The following is a 19,277-nucleotide window of genomic DNA, read 5'->3' on the forward strand; positions in this document are numbered from 1 at the left end:
GACTTTCTGTAACTAAAGTCTTACAACATCCAGGACACCTGTCCTGGGAGGTGGTTGTTCAAGGACCCTGTGTGTGTGTGTGTGTGTGTGTGTGTGTGTTTGCATGTGTGTGTGTGTATGTGTGTGTGTGCACGTGTGCACCCGGAAAGGATTCATGGAACAGGGTTACATGGGTGAAACATATGGAACCTCAGCCTTTTAGCCTTCTCTTAGGGTTAAAAAAGCCAAACTAGACCCACTGCTGTGGAGTCGATTCCAACTCATTAAGTCATGACAAATGTTAATGGGAAAGGCTTTGGGTTGTATCTTATGTCAGTCTCTATGGTGATGGTCACACAGAATGTAGTCTAAGCATTGGCGGAAGACTGTCAGTACTGATCCTAATTACTTCAAGATTTGAAAACTGCCAAAAAACAAAAACACTTTGACTCAGCTATGTAAAAATAATACCAATTGCAGTCATTTTCAGTAAATGCAGAACAGTTATGACTAATTACTGTGCAACAGAATAACAAAAACCAAACCAAACCATTGCCATTGAGTTAATTCCGACCCATAGCAGAGTAGAACTGCCCCACAGGGTTTCCAAGGAGCGGCTGGTGGATTCAAACTGCCAGCCTTTTAGTTAGCAGCCAAGCTCTTAACCACTATACCACCAGGGCTCCCTATACAAGAGAATACCACACATATTATCATAAATGTGTCCAATTAATTTAGCTGTGAGTTTTATTTAATCACAGTGGAAAACTATAATGCTTGCTGTCTCCACCCCAGCTCACGGCCATCAGCCTTGTTCATCTTTGGCCGTTAACAGGTTCAAACACTGGGGAGAATACTTGTCACCAGGAACCTGGGGTATAGGGAGACAAGCCCCACTGACTGTACTATTCCCGTCAACTATTTCCACATTGTTTTATAAACATCCCTACCAGTAATTTTAGCACAAAAAGGGCACAGAAGCCTGGATGTCTCTGAGGTAAATTGCGGGATTTATAAACCAGGTGTCACAACAAACCAACAAGTCAGTTTGCTACGGGGACACAGACGCTCCTGTAGATTACCCCGTGGGTTTACTACCATCTGCTGTCCCTCTGCTTCTCCACCTGTCCTCACTCCCATGTCCCCGTGTACCATCATCCTCAATGTTGCCTGATTTTCACAAAAGCCATCTCATTTTGACAGACTGCACTGTCCCTCACCCCTTTGTTCTAATAAACAAGCCTGAGGTCCACACTTCCATGACTATTTTCCAGACCCAAGTCTTACCCTAGAAGGCTTGGTGATACATGGAGTTACCAATTCTTATCGAGTTAACTTTATGCCCAAGTTCTGACACTTGAGATCCCTGGTATTGCTTCTGACCCCAAGAATGTTTCCCTCTGAATTCTGAATTCCCCGATACCTTCTGGTTGCAAGTAATTACTCAGCCTTACGAGATGCTCTATTCCTCACACGACCCACTAGGGAGAGAGAGAAGCTTTGAGTCTGGAACGTGGAGGTAACTTTGTGCCTCACGCGTTTTAAGCCGGTGGCTATTTTGTCGAGTGTAAGTGATGGTGGTTTTTAGCTTTGCATTTTACGTTCCATTTTGTACCATAATTGTCACTGCCTCAACACAACCAGTTAACTGAAAATGACTTTGTAATTACATTTTTTAATCCCTTCCCTTGCTTAATCTAAAAATCGTTCAAGAGAAAGCGTTTTCTGGCAGCGGCGGGTCCCGAATGATTACCTTCCTAAGATCACAAGTTCAGGCTGTAGCTGAGGCGTCTCTGAAAAGTCTGTACACAGACCTGCGAGGCAGGGAGGGGACTGGACCGCGCCATGATTCCTTCAGTGGAAATCTACGAAGCCCAGAGGGGCCTCGGAAACGAAGTGGTAGGATTTTAACAACAATAAACAAAACAATAACAGCAAAATGCGGGGGCAGGGAGGGTTGTTTGGAATCAAGCTTTTCTCTCAGCATTTCACCAGTCACATAAAGCTGGTTTGCAAGGCTGGCGCTCTGACGCGAGGGCTGCAAGCTGTGTTATCACCAGAATGATCACTTCCAGGTTTTATTTTAAATATCTCTGAAGGGATTTGCTCTGCCTTTTCACGTGTAAGCAAGATTAGCTGTGATGCCTCAGAGTTTCAATTATAATATTTTAATGTAATGTATATATTATTTAAATTATGAATATTTATGTAAATATAAATAAAATAAAGTCCAGCTTGTTTGAGATATGAAATGAGGCTCACGAATCACAAAGCAGAGAGTGGTAACTTATTAACAAACGCCGACTTTGCCTGGCAATGCCACATATTTTAGGATGTCAAAAGCAGAAGAGACCAATGACACATTCTATTTTAAAATTCTAAACAGTAAATAGAAATATACGAGGTGAAATGAATAGCCTGTAGAAACAGATACCAAGAATATAAGCTGTAATTATACCACGTATAAACTCTAGATTAAACTTTTATTCAATAGAACATCTCTTTTGGCATACCTTTCTTGAGACAAGGAAATTTAAACAATTTAACCAGTCCAAAGTCATCGCCAGACACCAGCACCGAGCTGTCATAATTTGCATCCACAGAGTTGATGTCAGTGACGTCAGTGTATTTTGGCCAAATTCCACTCACTTCGGGCCCTTTCACACACGTCCAGGAGGCCCAGGGAATCCCTTTAATTTCTTCTTTACTTGTTAAGGGCTTCCCAGCTGAAAATAATCAAGAAACAGTCATACAACATTATATTTAAATAAAAAAAAACAAAACCCACTGCTGTCGAATGGATTCCAACTCATAGCGACCTTACAGGACAGAGTAGAACTGCCCCATAGAGTTTCCAAGGAGTGGCTGATGGGTTCGAACTGCTGACCTTTTGGTTAGCAGCTGTAGTACTTAACCACTACACAACCAGGGTTTCCATTTTAAATAAAAAGCATATCTTAATTTACTTTATTCGTTTTTTTTCCCTCTTATTAGGGGTCTAGAAATGTACTTGTTATAAAATGTCAATTAACCAATGAAATCACAAAATTAATCTCTGTACCCAGTTTATGATTTTGTCTGCTGAAGCAGGGTTTAAAGAAAGCACATATTCTTAACTCAGACATAAAGTGCGTAGAAGGAAAGTGACCACTGTACTACGTATACTGTGTCTCAAACTGCTAACGTGTACTGGGCCTTGGTTATTAGGTACAGGTGATATTATGCTTTATTTTTTTGATGAAATGACTTTACATTACGTATTTAATCAACATTTCGCCATGCTTGAAAAAGTTTGGCTAAGTTTATTCTGAACTTCTATCTTTCATAATTCAAGGATGTTTAAAAAGCGATTTTTCAGTATTCAATACATTAGTAAGAAAACAAAAGGACTTAAAAGTTGTGCACAATGAAAATCCACAAAATTATGATGAAATGAATGCAACTGACTGGGGAAAATGGCCCTGACAATTTTCTGGGTGTGTTCTCAAGTGTATTGACAATGCCCAGTGCCCACCAGCAGCTGCTGAGGGACGTCTGCAGGGACCATACAAAAAAGGAAACACAAACAATAATGAAGGTGTGTTTGGTCACGCACAATTTTAAATTCAAAATCTGGACAGGTAAGTGTACTATTTCATACATTCCCCCCTCAAAATAAACAAATTAGTAAATCTTTCAAATAAAGCATCCTTGTGAATAGATGCCCTTGGACATAACCGGAGTATTGTCAAATTGTCCCCAGGAACTCTGGATTATAACGCAGCATTTCCTAAAAATTCATGAAAAATGACTGCAAAATCAGAGAGCCCATGGTTGGAACAGTCTTTTTGACCCAACGTTCCCGCTTTGGGGAATACAGTCAAGGAAGTAACTCAGAGGGTAAAACCTACCTGTTAACAAAGATATTTAGACCTGCACTATCTCGGCCAGGGAAGAAATCAGGAATAAGCCCATAATTCCCACTAATGGGAGAATGATAAACCAAATTACAATATTATCATTGAGCAGGATGGGGCTTTGTTGTTGTTATTGCAAACGACAAATACATGTCCCATATTTTTCCATGTCTGGAAAAATATACATGAAATCACATCAAACAGAGAAATTAAGACAAATACATACACACCTAATAATGGTAAATTCAAGAAGCCCTGGTGGCGCAGTGGTTAAAGCACTTGGCTGCTAACCAAAAGGTCAGCGGTTCGAATCCATGAGTGGATCGTCAAGAGAACGGTGTGGCAGTCTACTTCCGTAAGATGACATGCTCAGAAACCCTGTGGGGCAGGTCTGCTCCGCCTACAGGGTGGCTATGAGTCAGAATCCACTCAATGGCAACGGGTGGAATGTACGTTCGTAAATTTGGTGGGGCGAGGGCTCTTAAAAACGCCGAAGTTGTATGAAACGTCACATGTTACTTTATGGTAAAGAGTGATGTCCCAGTAAAAAAATTATGGCAAAATATAACTACTTCAGGCCAAGATTCACGTTAACTGTCAAATTTTTCCTTTTATTTAAAGACCACTAATCAAAGACTGAGGAAACCCTGGTGGCGTAGTGGTTAAGAGCTACAGCTGCTAACCAAAAGGTCGGCAGTTCATATCCACCAGGCGCTCCTCGGAAACTCTACGGGGCGGTTCTACACCATCCTATAGGGTTGCTGTGAGTTGGAATCAACTCAACGGCAATATACTTTTTTTAAAATCAAAGATTATAATAAATGCAGAGATCTAACTATGTATGACATTTACTTTAGGATTAAAAACTAAATGTAACCGAGTGTTATGTAAGTCAAGGGAATACCCCATAAAACCCATAGTGCTGGGTCACAAAAACCATGGTTCTTTGATCCTAATGCACTCATTTCCCAAATAATCACATACCAAGAGTTTCTAGGAGCCCTGGTGGCGCCGTGGCTGAGAGCCTGGCTGCTAAGCTAACGGTCGGCAGTTAGAATTCACCAGTCACTGCCTGGAAATCCTATGGGGCAGTTTTACCGTCATAGAGGGTTGCGATGAGTCGGAATCAACTCGATGGCAACTTTTTTTTTTTTCTGCAGTATAGCAATTTTTTTAATTTAATGTGTCCAATTTATTAATCTTTTCCTTGAGGGTTTGTCATTTGTTGTTGTTGTTGAGGGTTTGTGATTTTGAAGTCTTCTCTCAGAAAACATTCCTTGTCCTGAAATCACAATGACATTCTCATACATTTTCTTTCTGTGGTTCAAAGTTTTTTTTAATATTTTATTTTGTTCTTGTTGAAAACTGCTTTGGCCAACACCCTCTGCCTAGCGGACTCACAGGGCATCCTGTAGAAGAGCCGTGCCCCCGCTCCGTCATTAGTCTGCAGGTATTTGCTGTCCAGAGACCAGTCGATGTGGGTGATGAAGCTAAGAGACCTGCTGCATTCTCCTATTTTCTTATACCGCTGCGCCACAGCGTAGACGTCCACGGGGCCATCGTTGGATCCCACCGCCAGGTAAGACCCGTCTGGAGCAAATTTCATTTCATGAATGACTTCCTTCCGGTCTTTGATATGAACCACTTCTGTCATGTCTCTGTAGGAATAGGAAGCAGAGTGATAAGCAGTAAATCTAGAAATAGAATTCCCGCGCCACGCTTTCAAGTACATGTCAGAGGGAACGTTTTGAAAGGGAGGGGAAACATACAGGAATTAAAGGGTTAACTTTTGAGGAAAGACACAAAATGACGTTATTTTAAACTCACAGCCAATTTAGGAAAATCGATAATAAACATTTAAAATAATGTTCTGGGCTTCCAAAGTAGAAACAAAACAAAGTAAAAACAAACAAACAAGCAAACAAAAAAAACCCTTTGAAATGGAATACATGTTTGCTTTAATGATCAGCTATGTACTATTTTCCCCTAAAATTTTCATTAAAAAAATTGGGATTTGTAAAATTGTTTTAAAAATGTCATGGAAAAAGGTAAAATATATCAAGGTTAGCATGAAAAACAAACCTTCTCTTTTATACGTTAAAAGTGAGAAACCAGTGAGTGTCAAGCTTGATGCTTACTGTTGTGAAAAGAGGGAGTCAAAAAACAGAAGAGGAAAATCGCTTTTTTTAATGTTAAACTGCTATGTAATTATTTAATTTTCATTTTGAAAGGTCACTAATACATATACTGAATCACTGGAATATTTGGTATCCTTTCTGATCAGGTTCTGGGAAGAATTTCTGCTCTCATTTAAAAGCTCACTGAGGTGGTCTTTGTCTATAACTGGGATGAGACTGTGACTAGCAAGTCCCCTGAGCCAGAAAAGATGGCTTCATCAACTCTAAAACACAGTGAATGCATAAAAAATCCCAAATATTTTCTTCCGTATAATAATTCCTCACCTTTGCTATCAGTTTACTAAAATGTTATAAAATACATGTGCAAGAATGTTATTTTCCATGGGAAATCCATCAGAGAGTAAATCCGGTAATTAGCTCCCTCATCTTTTCACACACCACTAAGCAGAGAAAGAAAATCTTGCACGCCAATTTGGTAATGAGTTACGTGTGGCTGGTAATGAAAATGTAGCATCATAAACTCTGCCGGGAACACTTCTCAAAGCTATATAGAATTTTCTGCGTACAAAACATGAAGTTTTTAATTTACAGCAGCATTTCCTCTCTGTGGTCACAAAGCAGGTAAGCCAAGGGAATGAGAATGCATTGGGAGGAGTTACAAGGATGGGTCGTGATTTTTGTCCAGTAAAAATAATGCAGGATATTAATAAATATTCCATTTTGTTGCAGATTATGGGTGAGAGTCTTTTACTCCAGCTCCCCTCTAAAAATCTAGTGCTGTCGGAAGCTTTAGTCTTTCTTCCTCTTAGCCAGGGCTGTAAACTGGTTCCTCTTGGTTCAGTCATGGCTGTGGAAGTGACACCGGAACAGACCCGAATTTTTAAACTTTGAGTGAACCAGACTTGTAACTGGAACGGGAAAAATTACAGGTCAAAGCCCTGCTAGAAACTTAACCTCCCTCTTAGGAAACAAGGGCAGCATATGGGTTGCATAGCAACCACATTTCTTGCCTGTCGGATTTTGTGCCAAGTTGGAAACAGTGGTGCCTGGCTAAAAGATGGCGGCCGGCCATGCCACTCTGAATGCGTGTCACTCACCTCGGTCCTGGCAATGATCCAACCTCACACATCAGGCTCCTGAAAGGGCTCACTACCCCTCTTCCATTCCAGGGCTTTGACCCATAATTTCCTGTTCCGGCTGTGGTTCCGGATTACCCAGATTTAAAAAATTCGGGTCTGTTCCTATTTCACTTCACTGACCATGACTGAACTGGTTCCAACTGGTTCGAAGCCCTGCTCTTAGCTTACTACTAGCACCAGTACCAGCGGCCATCAAGTCGATTACAACTCACACAGACCCCAGAGTAGAACTGGGATTCTCAGTGGCTAACGTTTTGGAATTAGATTGCCAGGACTTTCTTCTGAGGTGCCCCTCAGTGAACTCCAACTGCCAACCTTTTGGTTAGCAATTGAGTGCATTAACTGTTTGCATCACCGGGACTCCCTTGGCTTACTACAAGCCCACAGTCTCTTATCCAAAACCGTTGGGGGCTAAGTGTGCTTGGGAATTCATTGTTCACCAGATTTTAGAATGTTTCACTGACAGTATACTATGGAACATCCCTCGCAGGAGCTGAGTTAAACACATTAATATTTTTGCAGCAAAGCACATGTTCCGTGAGCATTCCTACTGAGGGATTAATAGACTATAAACAGCCTCACATCAGTTCCTGGGTCAGCCGCCAAATAAGGTACCAAAGAATTTTGGGTTTTTGGAGTGTTCTGGATTTCAGAATTACAGATAGGGGATTGTGGACCTGCGACATTCCTATCTGAAAGAGTAGACTCATTTTGCCTAAACTCTCGGCATGCTCCAGTGCCATTGACAGTGCTGGTACGTGCCTGACTCGGAGAACAATGAAAGAGCCGTCCTTCATGCCCAGGGCCAGCTGCGATCCGTCAGGGCTGAACGCGACACTGCGAACTGCTTCCTCCATGTTACAGCGGGCGATCAAGGCATGGTCAGCCAGGCTCCACAGCCTGAGTGTGAGGACAAAGGCAAAAAAAGAAAAGGAAAGAACAACGTCTCCTGGTCATCGGCCCGCCCAAGGCAGGAAGGCCTGCTGACCAACCACACTGTGATAATGACAAGAAATGACATGGTCATTTCCCTGGTGTCCTTCACCACAGCCTGTCAGGGACTGGGACATTGTTTGTCCACGTCTGGGCCACCCTTACCATTTGAAATACCCAGCAAGAAAGATAAAATGAGAATAGTTCCAAAGAATTTGAGACTCACTGAATAAGGACGTTTTAAACACTAATTCACACAAAATCTTACTTTTCTCTTTGGAAATCTAAAATTGTTCTTTACTTATGCCATTGGTTGTTAATCACACTTAGAGGATAAAAAGTGCTACCAAACACTATTACTGTTAGTGGGTTTTTCTGCGTTTTAATGTTAGCACTTTCTAGTAACTGTGCTATTGAAGCACATATGGATGGAGATACTACACCATCCATTTGGTGGCCTCCTTAGGGAAAAAACATAGATGGAAAAGAGCGGAGGAAACCCCTCCCTGGGCGGGTCTCACAGCGGATGGGGTGCAGTAAAGCACTGCCATTAGCCATGCGTATCTCGGGGCGGGGCTCTCTGGGCCCCCTTTTCCTGATGGGTCCTCTCTTGGGGGGCGCTGCAACGTTGCAGCCCCCCTGACTAGTGAGCACAGTGCAGCTGGGGGAGTGAAGCTCCAGCAGCAAGAGCAGCTAAGGCAGTGGTGTGGCCCCAGGTGTGCCAGCTCCTGGGACACCTACTCCAGGCCCTCAAACTGAGCCCACCTGAGCTGAAGATTTAAAGGGATGAATAAGGGTTTCCATGTTAGCTGCGACTGTGCTATCTGACCTCTGTGCATCAGTACTTCTCTTAAGACAGACTTCTCTCAATAAACGTTGACTAGGGACACTGATTTTTTTTTTTTTTTTTTTTAGGGACACTGAGAGTCTTGAGTTTTGGGACAGAGGCGGGACTCTCAGGTGGAGCCGTTTTTCTAAGTACGTCTGGCCATCCTGAGGGGTGGTGCCTGTCCCTCCCGATGCGGAGGTGAGCCCGTGCTGTCCGGCCTCAAGCTCACGGTATCCTCCCAATACTTCATCCATTATTCACAACCCCATGCTGTGTCTAGCCTTGTGCGCGCTTCAGCAACGTAAGCGATGCTTTACTGGCATAAAGAAACCATCTCTGCTCACTTCTAATAACATTTACCTCCCTTAAGGTGGAGCCAAAGAGACATAGCAACAATATGCCAATAAGCCAACTACTACCAAGCTAAATGTCTTAACTTTCCTTTAGGAAACTGTGTGGTTATACGCTATGGCTTATCCTTCTCCTAAGAAAGAAGCAAATTTGGGCCACATAAGTCTGTTACCCCAAGGAAGTCAACAAGGTGACAGCAGCTGCCACCACGGCCTTACCTGACGGAGCGGTCGTCACTGCCTGTCACAGCCAGTGGTTTTTTGGGGTGCAGGGCCAGGGCCCAGAGCTCCCCCTCGCAGTGGCCCTGCAGGATCAGCATGGGCTTGTCTCGCTCCCGCACGATCACTTCAAATATCTCACTGTCCTGGGTCCCTGCAAGAAGGCGGTCTGCTTTCCAGCACACACTCCGGATAGATAAGCCTGCCCAAAACAAAATAAAACAGCAGGGGAACGATCGGGTGGATGGATACCTTAACGCCACTTACAAATAAAAGAAAAACACCTAAAGGAAATATCCTGTCACCAGGACAGCACCTGATGCAATGCATTCTAGACAGAGAACATCTTAAAAAATCCTGGTGGTGGAAAGTCAATCCCACACCCCACTCTGTGTATTTTAGTTTCTTTACATGTGTTGGATCTCCCTTCTTCCCTAGCCCTTTTGATCTGTTTTGCAAAAAAGTGGCCATCTTTGCTTGTCCGACTTCAGATGGCCACGTGTTTTCACAGTAGGATGCATTTTTATACACGGCACCTTAAAATGAATATACAAGGAGAAAGCCATCTTTATGAAAACCTAACCCCCTGTGAAATAATTTCCCTCTGATTTGCTATGAAAAAGTTAATAATCACTTCAACATTTTGGGTGCTAATACTGTATCAAAATTACACATGAGTGATACCACAGAGCGGCTAATTATCGTGTTAGGCAAGTTTAGCATGCATGTTATCAGAGCCTAGACTCATTCTGCTGCATAAACAGATGCCCTGTGTCCCAGGAATATGCAAACGAAACTCTAATTTCAGTCGCAAAATACCGCCCAGCAGTTGTCAGTGAAGACATTGTTTTCTTCCTCGACTGAGGCATTTGTGGCGTCTTCTCTACAAGCGCAGTGCTCCTTTGAAGTCCACCTCCTGCAGCCTGGTATCTCCTGCTGTCTAGGCAGGTTGTCCCGTGCCTGCCTGGGCTTCAATCTCCAACCGCCTCTGCTCCATCCCTACTGGGCAGCCTGCTCTTATCTCTTGCAGAGTGAATTTTCTCATGTCTGAACTAGAAATGCAGAAGCAACCCCACTTTCATGTCTGTTTTAAAGCAAAGTAAGGATGTGATAAGCTTTGAAATCTGAGTTACCTCCCCCATGGGCCTCGTGTCTTGGGTGTAGAGAGTGCAGGAAGTCTGAGGACCTGGGCTTTAGTCCTGCCCCACTTGCCGGATGGGAGTCCCCCAGTGGTGCAAATGGTTAACACACTCAGCTGCTAACTGAAAGGTTGGCAGTTTGAGTCTACCCAGAGGCACCTCAGAAGAAAGGCCTGGCTATCTCCTGAAAAATCCTGGGCTAAGGTCTGCTTTGACACACATGGGGTCACCATGAGTTGGAACTGACTCAACGGCAACTGGCTGACTGGCCAGACGCACGAGGAGTGTCCCTCTCCGAGCTCAGTGTTCCTCCCTGTGAAATGCTGACTGTAATTATGGTGACCATGCCATTTATCATCCAAACTGGAGCACCTCTGAAACTTAAAAAAAAAAACAAAAACCTGTTGCCCTCGATTCAGGCTCATTGCAACCCTATAGGACAGGGCAGAACTGCCCCATAAGGTTTCGAAGGAGCAGCTGGTGTATTCGAACTGCTGACCTCTTGGTTAGCAGCTGAGCTTTTAATCACTGCACCACCAGGGCCCTGAAAGTAAAAGGAGGTATTGAAAATAATTAAATTTCTATAAATTTTTGAAGTATTTATTGGCCAATAAAGTAGTTTTTCTGTGCTGAATAACCTGTTAAACAGTTCTATCAAAAATATTTTCAAATATAAAATTTTAATGATGCTTTATTGCTAAATGAAAAATCCAGGACCAACGCTAAGCCAGATGGGACTCTGAGACAACAACAGGGCTAAGTGGTATATGGGCACCCTAACTGTAACCCACAGCTTACCCACCTCATTGTTGTCTTGGGGGAGAAAACGAGATAATGCACTTATTTATGAAAAACAAAACAAGACAAGACACTTTTTTAAAGGCAGAGGGCTGGGGCTATTTTTTACACCAGATCACTCTCCTTACTCTTTGCTCTGAATTCACTGCTGTGTATCTTGAAACAGAAGAAGAAAGGAAAACACGCGGGCAGATGTTATTCCTGCCGTGAGTGAGAGTAGAGATACCTTGGCAACCGCTAGTTCAGGGTCAAAATCCTCCACTGCAAACACTGGGGCAGGCCTTCAAGGATAGAAAGGACAGGTGTGCGGTGAGAGGGGTCGGGTGAGTTGGCAGGCCTTCAAGGATGGAAAGGACAGGTGTGCGGTGAGAGGGGTCGGATGAGATGGCAGGCCTTCAAGGATGGGAAGGACAGGTGTGCGGTGAGAGGGGTCAGATGAGATGGCAGGCCTTCAAGGATGGGAAGGATGTGTGTGTGGTGAGAGGGATCGGGTGAGATGGCAGGCCTTCAAGGGTGGGAAGGACAGGTGTGCGGTGAGAGGGGTCGGATGAGATGGCAGGCCTTCAAGGATGGGAAGGACAGGTGTGCGGTGATTGAGGTCGGGTGAGATGCCTGGCTGACCAGGCGCGTGGCTCAGCCGCGGAAGAGCCACTCTGCCGCATAGCAACAGGCCTTTTGCCGTCTTCACATTCTTGTCCTTCTTCTCTCTTTCCTAGGCCTTTTCAGGGTATAGTTACTGTTCGCTGATCAACAAATCCTGTTTCCTCCTCTGTTTTTTTTATTAGCTCCCACAGGGAGTTGACAGGAAGGGGGTGAATTAGCTGCCTCCCCAGCAGGCTTTGTATCATCTATAATTTTTTTACTGAAAGGGTATAATGCTTTGCTCTTCAGAGTTGTTAGGAAGCAAAAAGGGTTAATTCTATGCTTACATCAGCATAAAGTCAGGAAATAATGTATTATATTACGTTTACTGCCCAGCTCATCTCACTAGGGAAGAGTCTGTGAAGAAGCGCTTCATGGGTTTTCTTCGTGGCTGTATTCTCAGAACCTAGAGTAGTGGCTGGCAGTAGTTGATCCTCGGTGAGAACTGCCCAGTGAGTCACATAGAACATCAAAACCCAAACATTTCTTGAGTGCTTGGAGATGTCAAGAAATACAAGACACCAGCCTCTCCTCAGTGAGAAAAACATTAAAAAAAAAAAAAAAAAAAAGGATACAGTCATTCACTCAATCAAAATTTTTACCGAGCACCTACTATGTTGGCAACAGTGGAGTTATGGCAGTGAACAAGCCAGGCTCCTGCCCTCGTGGAGCTTACATGCTAAGGTGCGGAGTCAGAACTTTGTAAGCAGATCTCTGCATACCAATAAGCCAACTAAAGTAACGCATATTATTATTATATCTCAGCAATGTCTTATACACTTTAACTGTTATCTAAGTAGTCAACCTGCAATCTTTTTATAATTCCACTGATTGCTTTAGACTCTGTTCTTGCCACACAGGCCTGGGACCTATGACCCCACTGTAAGAATGAGCACCCCAATTCTCCCCGTGGGCTCCAACTACATGTCTGGTCACACGAGGCTGAAGAGCTTGGAAACAGACACGTCTCCCAAGGACCCAGGGTTGTATTTGGTCCAAGTGGAAACTTTATTTTCTCCACAATCTTTTTACCTTCTTGTTTTTTGAGGACACATTCATAAAGTTACAAAGAATGTTATAACAAACAACCCACCACCTGGGATCGACAACCGCTAACATTTTAAAAAAATATTTACTTTGTGTTTTTTTTTTTTTTAAAGAGGTTTAGGAACAAAGAAGAAACTTCCAATTCAGCCTCACCGATAAGCCAGGAGAGTCACTCAGCAGCCAGACTGCGCCCAGGGAGTCCTGGGTTCCTCAGAGGAGATCCAGGGGCCCAGAGAGGAGGCGGCTGGGGAACAGCAGGCCAGAAGCCCTTAGGACCTGCCAGTCTATGTTTTCTAAGAGATTTCATTCGAAAAACAGGTTCCACTGAACTAACCAATATAAGGGGAAAGCTGTACACGTGGCGAAGGCAATGAGGTAAAACTGATAAAGGATTATTTCTGACTGAATATGGGAGGCAGCAGAGAGACAGTGTGTGTGTGAGAGAAGAAGCTGTTACATTTTCATGGTTTACAACGTAGACATACTGAGCTGTGAACGCTTTCTCTCAGAGACCAGCTCAGGATCTCTACGAACACTCCTTTCTTCAAATGGATAAGCTGCATTTTGTCAGATCAGGCAACTCAACCGGAGGGACTTGCCTACGAGATGATAGGTGTAACACGGAGTCACCTTACTTCCAAGTTAACCATGTGAAATAGGAATTACTTCCTCAAAACACAGCAATGGATGGAGAACTGCATTCAAGTTTCCTGATAACGTCCTGTTTCTATTGTCTCTAATCTAACTGCTTCTCTGCCTTCGTGAGCAGTGGGGAAACAGCATGTTCTCTGCTGGAACATTCTGGAGAGACCCTGGTGAATGGCAGATCCCTGATGGGGTTATGACAGTATTTCCTTCCTCCTTTCTGTCCAGGCTTGGTTTTTAACGTCGCTGGCACAAATGCAGAGAACAGTAATACAATCATGGTTTTCTAGCTGGGTTGACCAAGGGGGCCATTGTGTTTCCTGTGTTCTGAGAGTCAGAAAAATTAAGGTCTTGTTTGGAATATGGTCTAAAATTTCCCAACAGTGAGAGGAGAGTCCAGAAAAACCAGCCTGGTTTATTTAAAATTACATAAATGTTCTTTTCTTCTGGAAAAATGCATATTGTAGGTACTCTTGACAGTATGAGCCAAAGGCAGCTCACTGGGTTGAGGCATTCACATTTTGGTCAGCGTGGTCATCCCTGCCACACCCCAGTGTGAAAAGTGGAGCTGTGGCCTAGACTTGGTACAGACAACCAGCAGATGGTAGTAAAGAGCAACGGCCCAGTTAAACCTAAAATCCTCCAAGGCTAAGACCAAGTTCTTGGCAGCCCTTCGTCCTGGTTTTCCATTCAGACCAGAAAGTGGGAAGCTTACCACCACCCCCCTAATCCTCTCTGCTACAGTCCTAAGCCTGGGCATGGGGAGGACTAGTCCATGAATATCAAACAAACCTCATTACATAAGAATATTGCTTCTTTTCCGCTAATTCTTGAAGGGGTAAGTTCAAGGACTGGGTATATATCCCAGCTCTTCACTGCCACCACCACCCCGGCGGTGTGAAATGGCAAGCTATGTAACCTTTCAAATCTTCAGTGTCCCTGTCTGCAAAACGAAGATAATATTAGCAGTCGCACTTCGTAACATAATGACTCGATGCAATAATATATTCAAACACTTGACCCAATACATAGATTGTTGTTATTTTAACCAGCAGGTTTTTGTGATTTGTTGAGGTCTTTTTAGTAAGATCACAACTCAATGTAAAACATCGTGCTGTGTGTGTGGTCAGGATCGAGGCCCACAAGGGCTCAGTGTCAGGATGTCTGAAGAAGCTGCCCCGTGGGCCTGATTAGAGCCTCTTAGTTACTTCCTGTGTAAAATCTTACTTGTTTTTGCCGTTTGCTATTATAATGTCGACGTGAGGGCACTCCAGACTCTCAGAAAGAAAGGCTACAGGCCCCACACACAAAGACCCAAAACACACAAAGACAGAACAAATTATTTGGGGATAAAACGGCCTCCCCCCACCCGCCGCCCCATTACCATCCGGTCATAAAAGTAAAACCTTTTAAAGGTGAATAAAGAGTCTGAACACACTTACTAAAAAGGGCCCTTAATAATATGGCCATATAAAGTCCTAAAATGTTTTTATACTTTTAACTCAGAATTTCCACCTTAAGGGCTTTATTCTGGGAAAATAATATGAAATATCAAGAAAAGTCTTGCACAAAAATATTATCTAAAATTGCAGGAACTGAGAAACAAACCCTAAATGTCCTGTGGCAGGCGATTCTTGTTCATATTACATACAATCTGCACAACAAGGTCATTAAAGTTGTGTTGTGCCTAAAAAGTTTATAGTAACACAGAAAACGCTTACGTTAGAAGCAAAGACACAGTGAAGTTGTCTACGCAGCTCAATCTCTGTGATGTTTTTTACAAGAAAAAAGCCAAGGAAATACACCAACATCTTGCAGTTTGTTGTCTGCAAGCTGATCAAAGAACCTACTTGACCTCATCAAGAAACTATAATTTTTATATATATATGCGGATTTTGTTGAAATTAATCAAAGACTTTTATTTAAAGCTGTTATTGAATTCAAAGGTACTTTTTATTGTCCTTTCAGAATCCGTTGATTGAGGAAATATATAAATCTTATCTCCTCACTCTACAGGCAGCAAAAACAGATGCGGTAGTACACTGACAGGGAACTGCCAGAAATTCAGGCCAGATTCAGAAGTGGATGTGGGAATGAGGGATATCATCGCTGATGTCAAGTGGATCTTGGCTGAAAGCAGAGAATACCACATGTTTACCTGTGTTTTATCGACTATGCAAAGGCATTCGACTGTCTGGATCATAAGAAATTATGGATAACATTGCAAAGAATGGGAATTCCAGAACACTTAATTGTGCTCACGAGGAACCTGTACATAGACCAAAGGCAGTTGTTTGGGACAGAATGAGGGGATACTGCACAGTTTAAAGTCAGGAATGGTTTGCGTCAGGAGCGTGTTCTCTCACCATACTTATCCAATCTGTATGCTGAACAAATAACCTAAGAAGCTGGACTACATGAAGAAGAACTTGGTATCAGGATTGGAGGAAGACTCATTAACAACCTGTGATATGCAGATGACACAACCTTGGTTGTTGAAAGTGAAGAGGACTTGAAGCACTTATTAATGAAGGTATGGATTACACCTCAACATAAAGAAAACAAAGTCTTCACAACGGAACCAATAAGCAACATCATGATAAATGGTGAACAGATTGAAGTTGTCAAGGATTTCATTTTACTTGGATCCACAATCAACGCCCATGGAAGAAGCAGTCAAGAAATCAAACAATGCATTGCACTGGGCAAATCTGCTGCAAAAGACCTCTTTAAAGTGTTAAAAAGCAAAGATGTCACCTTGAGTACTAAGGTGCACCTGACCCAAGTCATGGTATTTTCAATTGTCTCATATTCATGTGAAAGATGGACAATGAATATGGAAGACTGAAAAAAATCAACACTTTGAATTACAGTATTGGTGAAGAATATTGAATACAGGTGGACTGCCAGAAGAATGACCAAATCTGTCTTGGAAAAAGTACAGCCAGAATGCTCTTTAGAAGCGAGGATGGTGGGACTTTGTCTCACATAATTTGGACATTTTATTAGGAGGGACCAGTCCCTGGAGAAGGACATCATCCTTGGTAAAGTAGAAGTCAGCCAAAAAGAGGAAGACCTTCAACAAAATGTATTGACACAGGGGCTGCAACAATGAGCTCAAACAGCAACAATTATGGGGATGGCACAGGACCAGGCAGTGTTTCCTTTTGTTAAACATAGGGTTGCTATGAGTTGGGACCAACTAGATGGCACCTAACAACAACAGCCAGCTCTTGGTATATATCTACATGTGTACACCCTTCAAGTAACCACATGCCCCCCCACCCTGCCCACCTAAAAAAGTTCTAATGATCTTCAAGAAAGCCTCTCCTGCCCCACGCCCCCAGGAGAACTGCTAATCTTTGGTATGCCCAGGGCTTTCAATGGTCTAGCACCTGAAACTCTTTTTATACATTTAACTATATGCATCTTAGTTTGGATTCTCCAGGCTGACCTCAAGAAAAGACTTCGAGTGCAAATAGCTATATCGGGGGAATCCCAGGAAGCACCAGTAGAGAAGCGAGGCTAGGAGAGGAAAGGAGCCAGTAAGTGTATGTCATGGTGGCGACTGCCGCTCAGTCAGCCCCCAGCTCATGGCGACCCCGTGCACAAGGGAACAAAACGGCGCCTGGTCCTGCTTCATTCCGTGACTGGCTGTGGATCGGGCAGTTTTCATCCATCGGGTTTTTATCGGCTGATTTTCAGACGTAGATCACCAGGCCTTTCTTCCTAGTCTGTCTTAGTCTGGAAGCTCTGCTGAAGCCTCTTCAGCATCACAGCAACACACGAGCCTCCACTGACAGGCAGATGATGGCTGAGTGTGGGGTGCACTGACTGTGAACCGAACCCAGGTCTCCACGTGTTGTTGTTGTTGTTAGGTGCCGTCGAGTCGGTTCCGACTCATAGCGACCCTACGCACAACAGAACGAAACACTGCCCGGTCCTGAGTCATCCTTACAGTCATTGTTATGCTTGAGCTCATTGTTGCAGCCACCGTGTCAATCCACCTCGTTGAGGGTCTTCCTCTTTTCCGCTGACCCTGTACTCTGCCAAGCATGATGTCCTTCTCCAGGGACTGATCCCTCCTGACAACATGTCCAAAGTATGTAAGACGCAGTGTCGCCATCCTTGCTTCTGAGGAGCATTCTGGTAGTACTTCTTCCAAGACAGATTTGTTCGTTCTTTTGGCAGTCCATGGTATATTCGATATTCTTCGCCAACACCACAATCAACAGCCATGGAAGCAGCAGTCTAGAAATAAAACGGCGCATTGCATTGGGTAAATCTGCTGCAAAGGACCTCTTTAAAGTGTTGAAGAGCAAAGATGTCACCTTGAAGAATAAGGTGCGCCTGACCCAAGCCTTGGTATTTTCAATCGCATCACATGCATGTGAAGGCTGGATGATGAATAAGGCAGACGGAAGAAGAATTCACTCCTTTGAATTATGGTGGTCTCCATGTGGAGGATGAGAATTCCACCATAGAACCACCAGCGCCCTCAAGTGTACAGTACTGAACAGGTAACTGAAGTGGACACCTGAGGCTCAGTCCTGCTGGCGAGCACAGGGAGATGGTACGGAGCACCTCTCAGAGCTACCCCAGCTGCAAGGCAGGGAAACTAGGGTGTTTATTTCTAACACCCCTCAGTCTGTGGCTGGAGCCGCTCCCGGGCACCAACTCTCTGGCACTTCCAGCTTGTCTATACAGAGACTGTCAGCAGTGGGAGGGCAGCAGTTCTTTCTGGGTCATCTTGGTGCCTCAGAGCTAAGCACTGTGCCTGGCTAGATCCTTACTAATGTTTGATGAATACATAAATGACTGGACACCAAACCAAATGCATCGCTGTGGAGTCAATTCTGACTCACAGCAACTCTATACGACAGAATAGAACTGTCCCATGGGTTTCCAAGGAGTGGCTGGTGGATTCAAACTGCTGACCTTTTGGTTAGCAGCCGAACGCTTAATTGCTGTGCCACCAGGGATCCAAATGACTTGAGAAGTGACAGAAAAATAAAATAAAATGTCCTAGAAGAAGCACACAGGGGAGAAAGATGTGGCAGTGCACTCCCATGGAGATTTACAGCCTTGGAAACCCTATGGGCTCGCGATGAGTTGGCGCGTTTTGCGGTTTTAGAGGAAATACACAGTACAGCTTCTAGGTGCTTGACCTTAAACAACGGTCAGCAGTCTGGGTAGAGAACGGTGGGAGGGGTCACAGCACAGGGCAAGGAACACTGCACGAGGAATCTGAAGACCCAGGCACGGGACTCTAGAGGATGCCAGTAAATATCTGTTAATAAGTGAGGAAATTAAGGTGCAGAAAGACCACATCACTTGCCTGAAGTCATGCAATGAGTAAATGATAGAAATAAAATGAGGATTCTGACAGGTCTAGTCTGGAGCCAAGATATCTCCTGTCTCTGAACTCGGGCCCAGTACGGGGAAGACAAAGCGGTGGCTATCTCCTAAAGAAACCTAACCATATTATTACGGACTGAATTGTGTCCCCTCAAAAGACATGGT

At 43.8% G+C, this 19,277-nt stretch overlaps 1 protein-coding gene across 5 annotated transcripts in view; it reads right to left on the bottom strand.

Moving 5' to 3' along the window:
* The window catches only part of EML6 (EMAP like 6), a 264,701-nt gene that overhangs the window by 108,306 nt on the left and 137,118 nt on the right, over positions 1-19,277 (bottom strand). For all 5 annotated transcript variants that reach the window (XM_049870655.1, XM_049870656.1, XM_049870657.1 and 2 more), the window contains exons 8-11: positions 9,484-9,685; positions 7,915-8,052; positions 5,277-5,533; positions 2,493-2,705 (exon numbers count right to left, since the gene is read on the bottom strand). In XM_049870655.1, coding sequence (XP_049726612.1) covers positions 2,493-2,705; positions 5,277-5,533; positions 7,915-8,052; positions 9,484-9,685 — 810 coding nt within the window. The remainder of the gene's footprint in view (positions 1-2,492; positions 2,706-5,276; positions 5,534-7,914; positions 8,053-9,483; positions 9,686-19,277) is intronic.

The sequence above is a fragment of the Elephas maximus genome, chromosome 26, assembly GCF_024166365.1.
Source record: "Elephas maximus indicus isolate mEleMax1 chromosome 26, mEleMax1 primary haplotype, whole genome shotgun sequence".
In the NCBI taxonomy this organism is placed as follows: Eukaryota; Metazoa; Chordata; class Mammalia; order Proboscidea; family Elephantidae; genus Elephas; species Elephas maximus.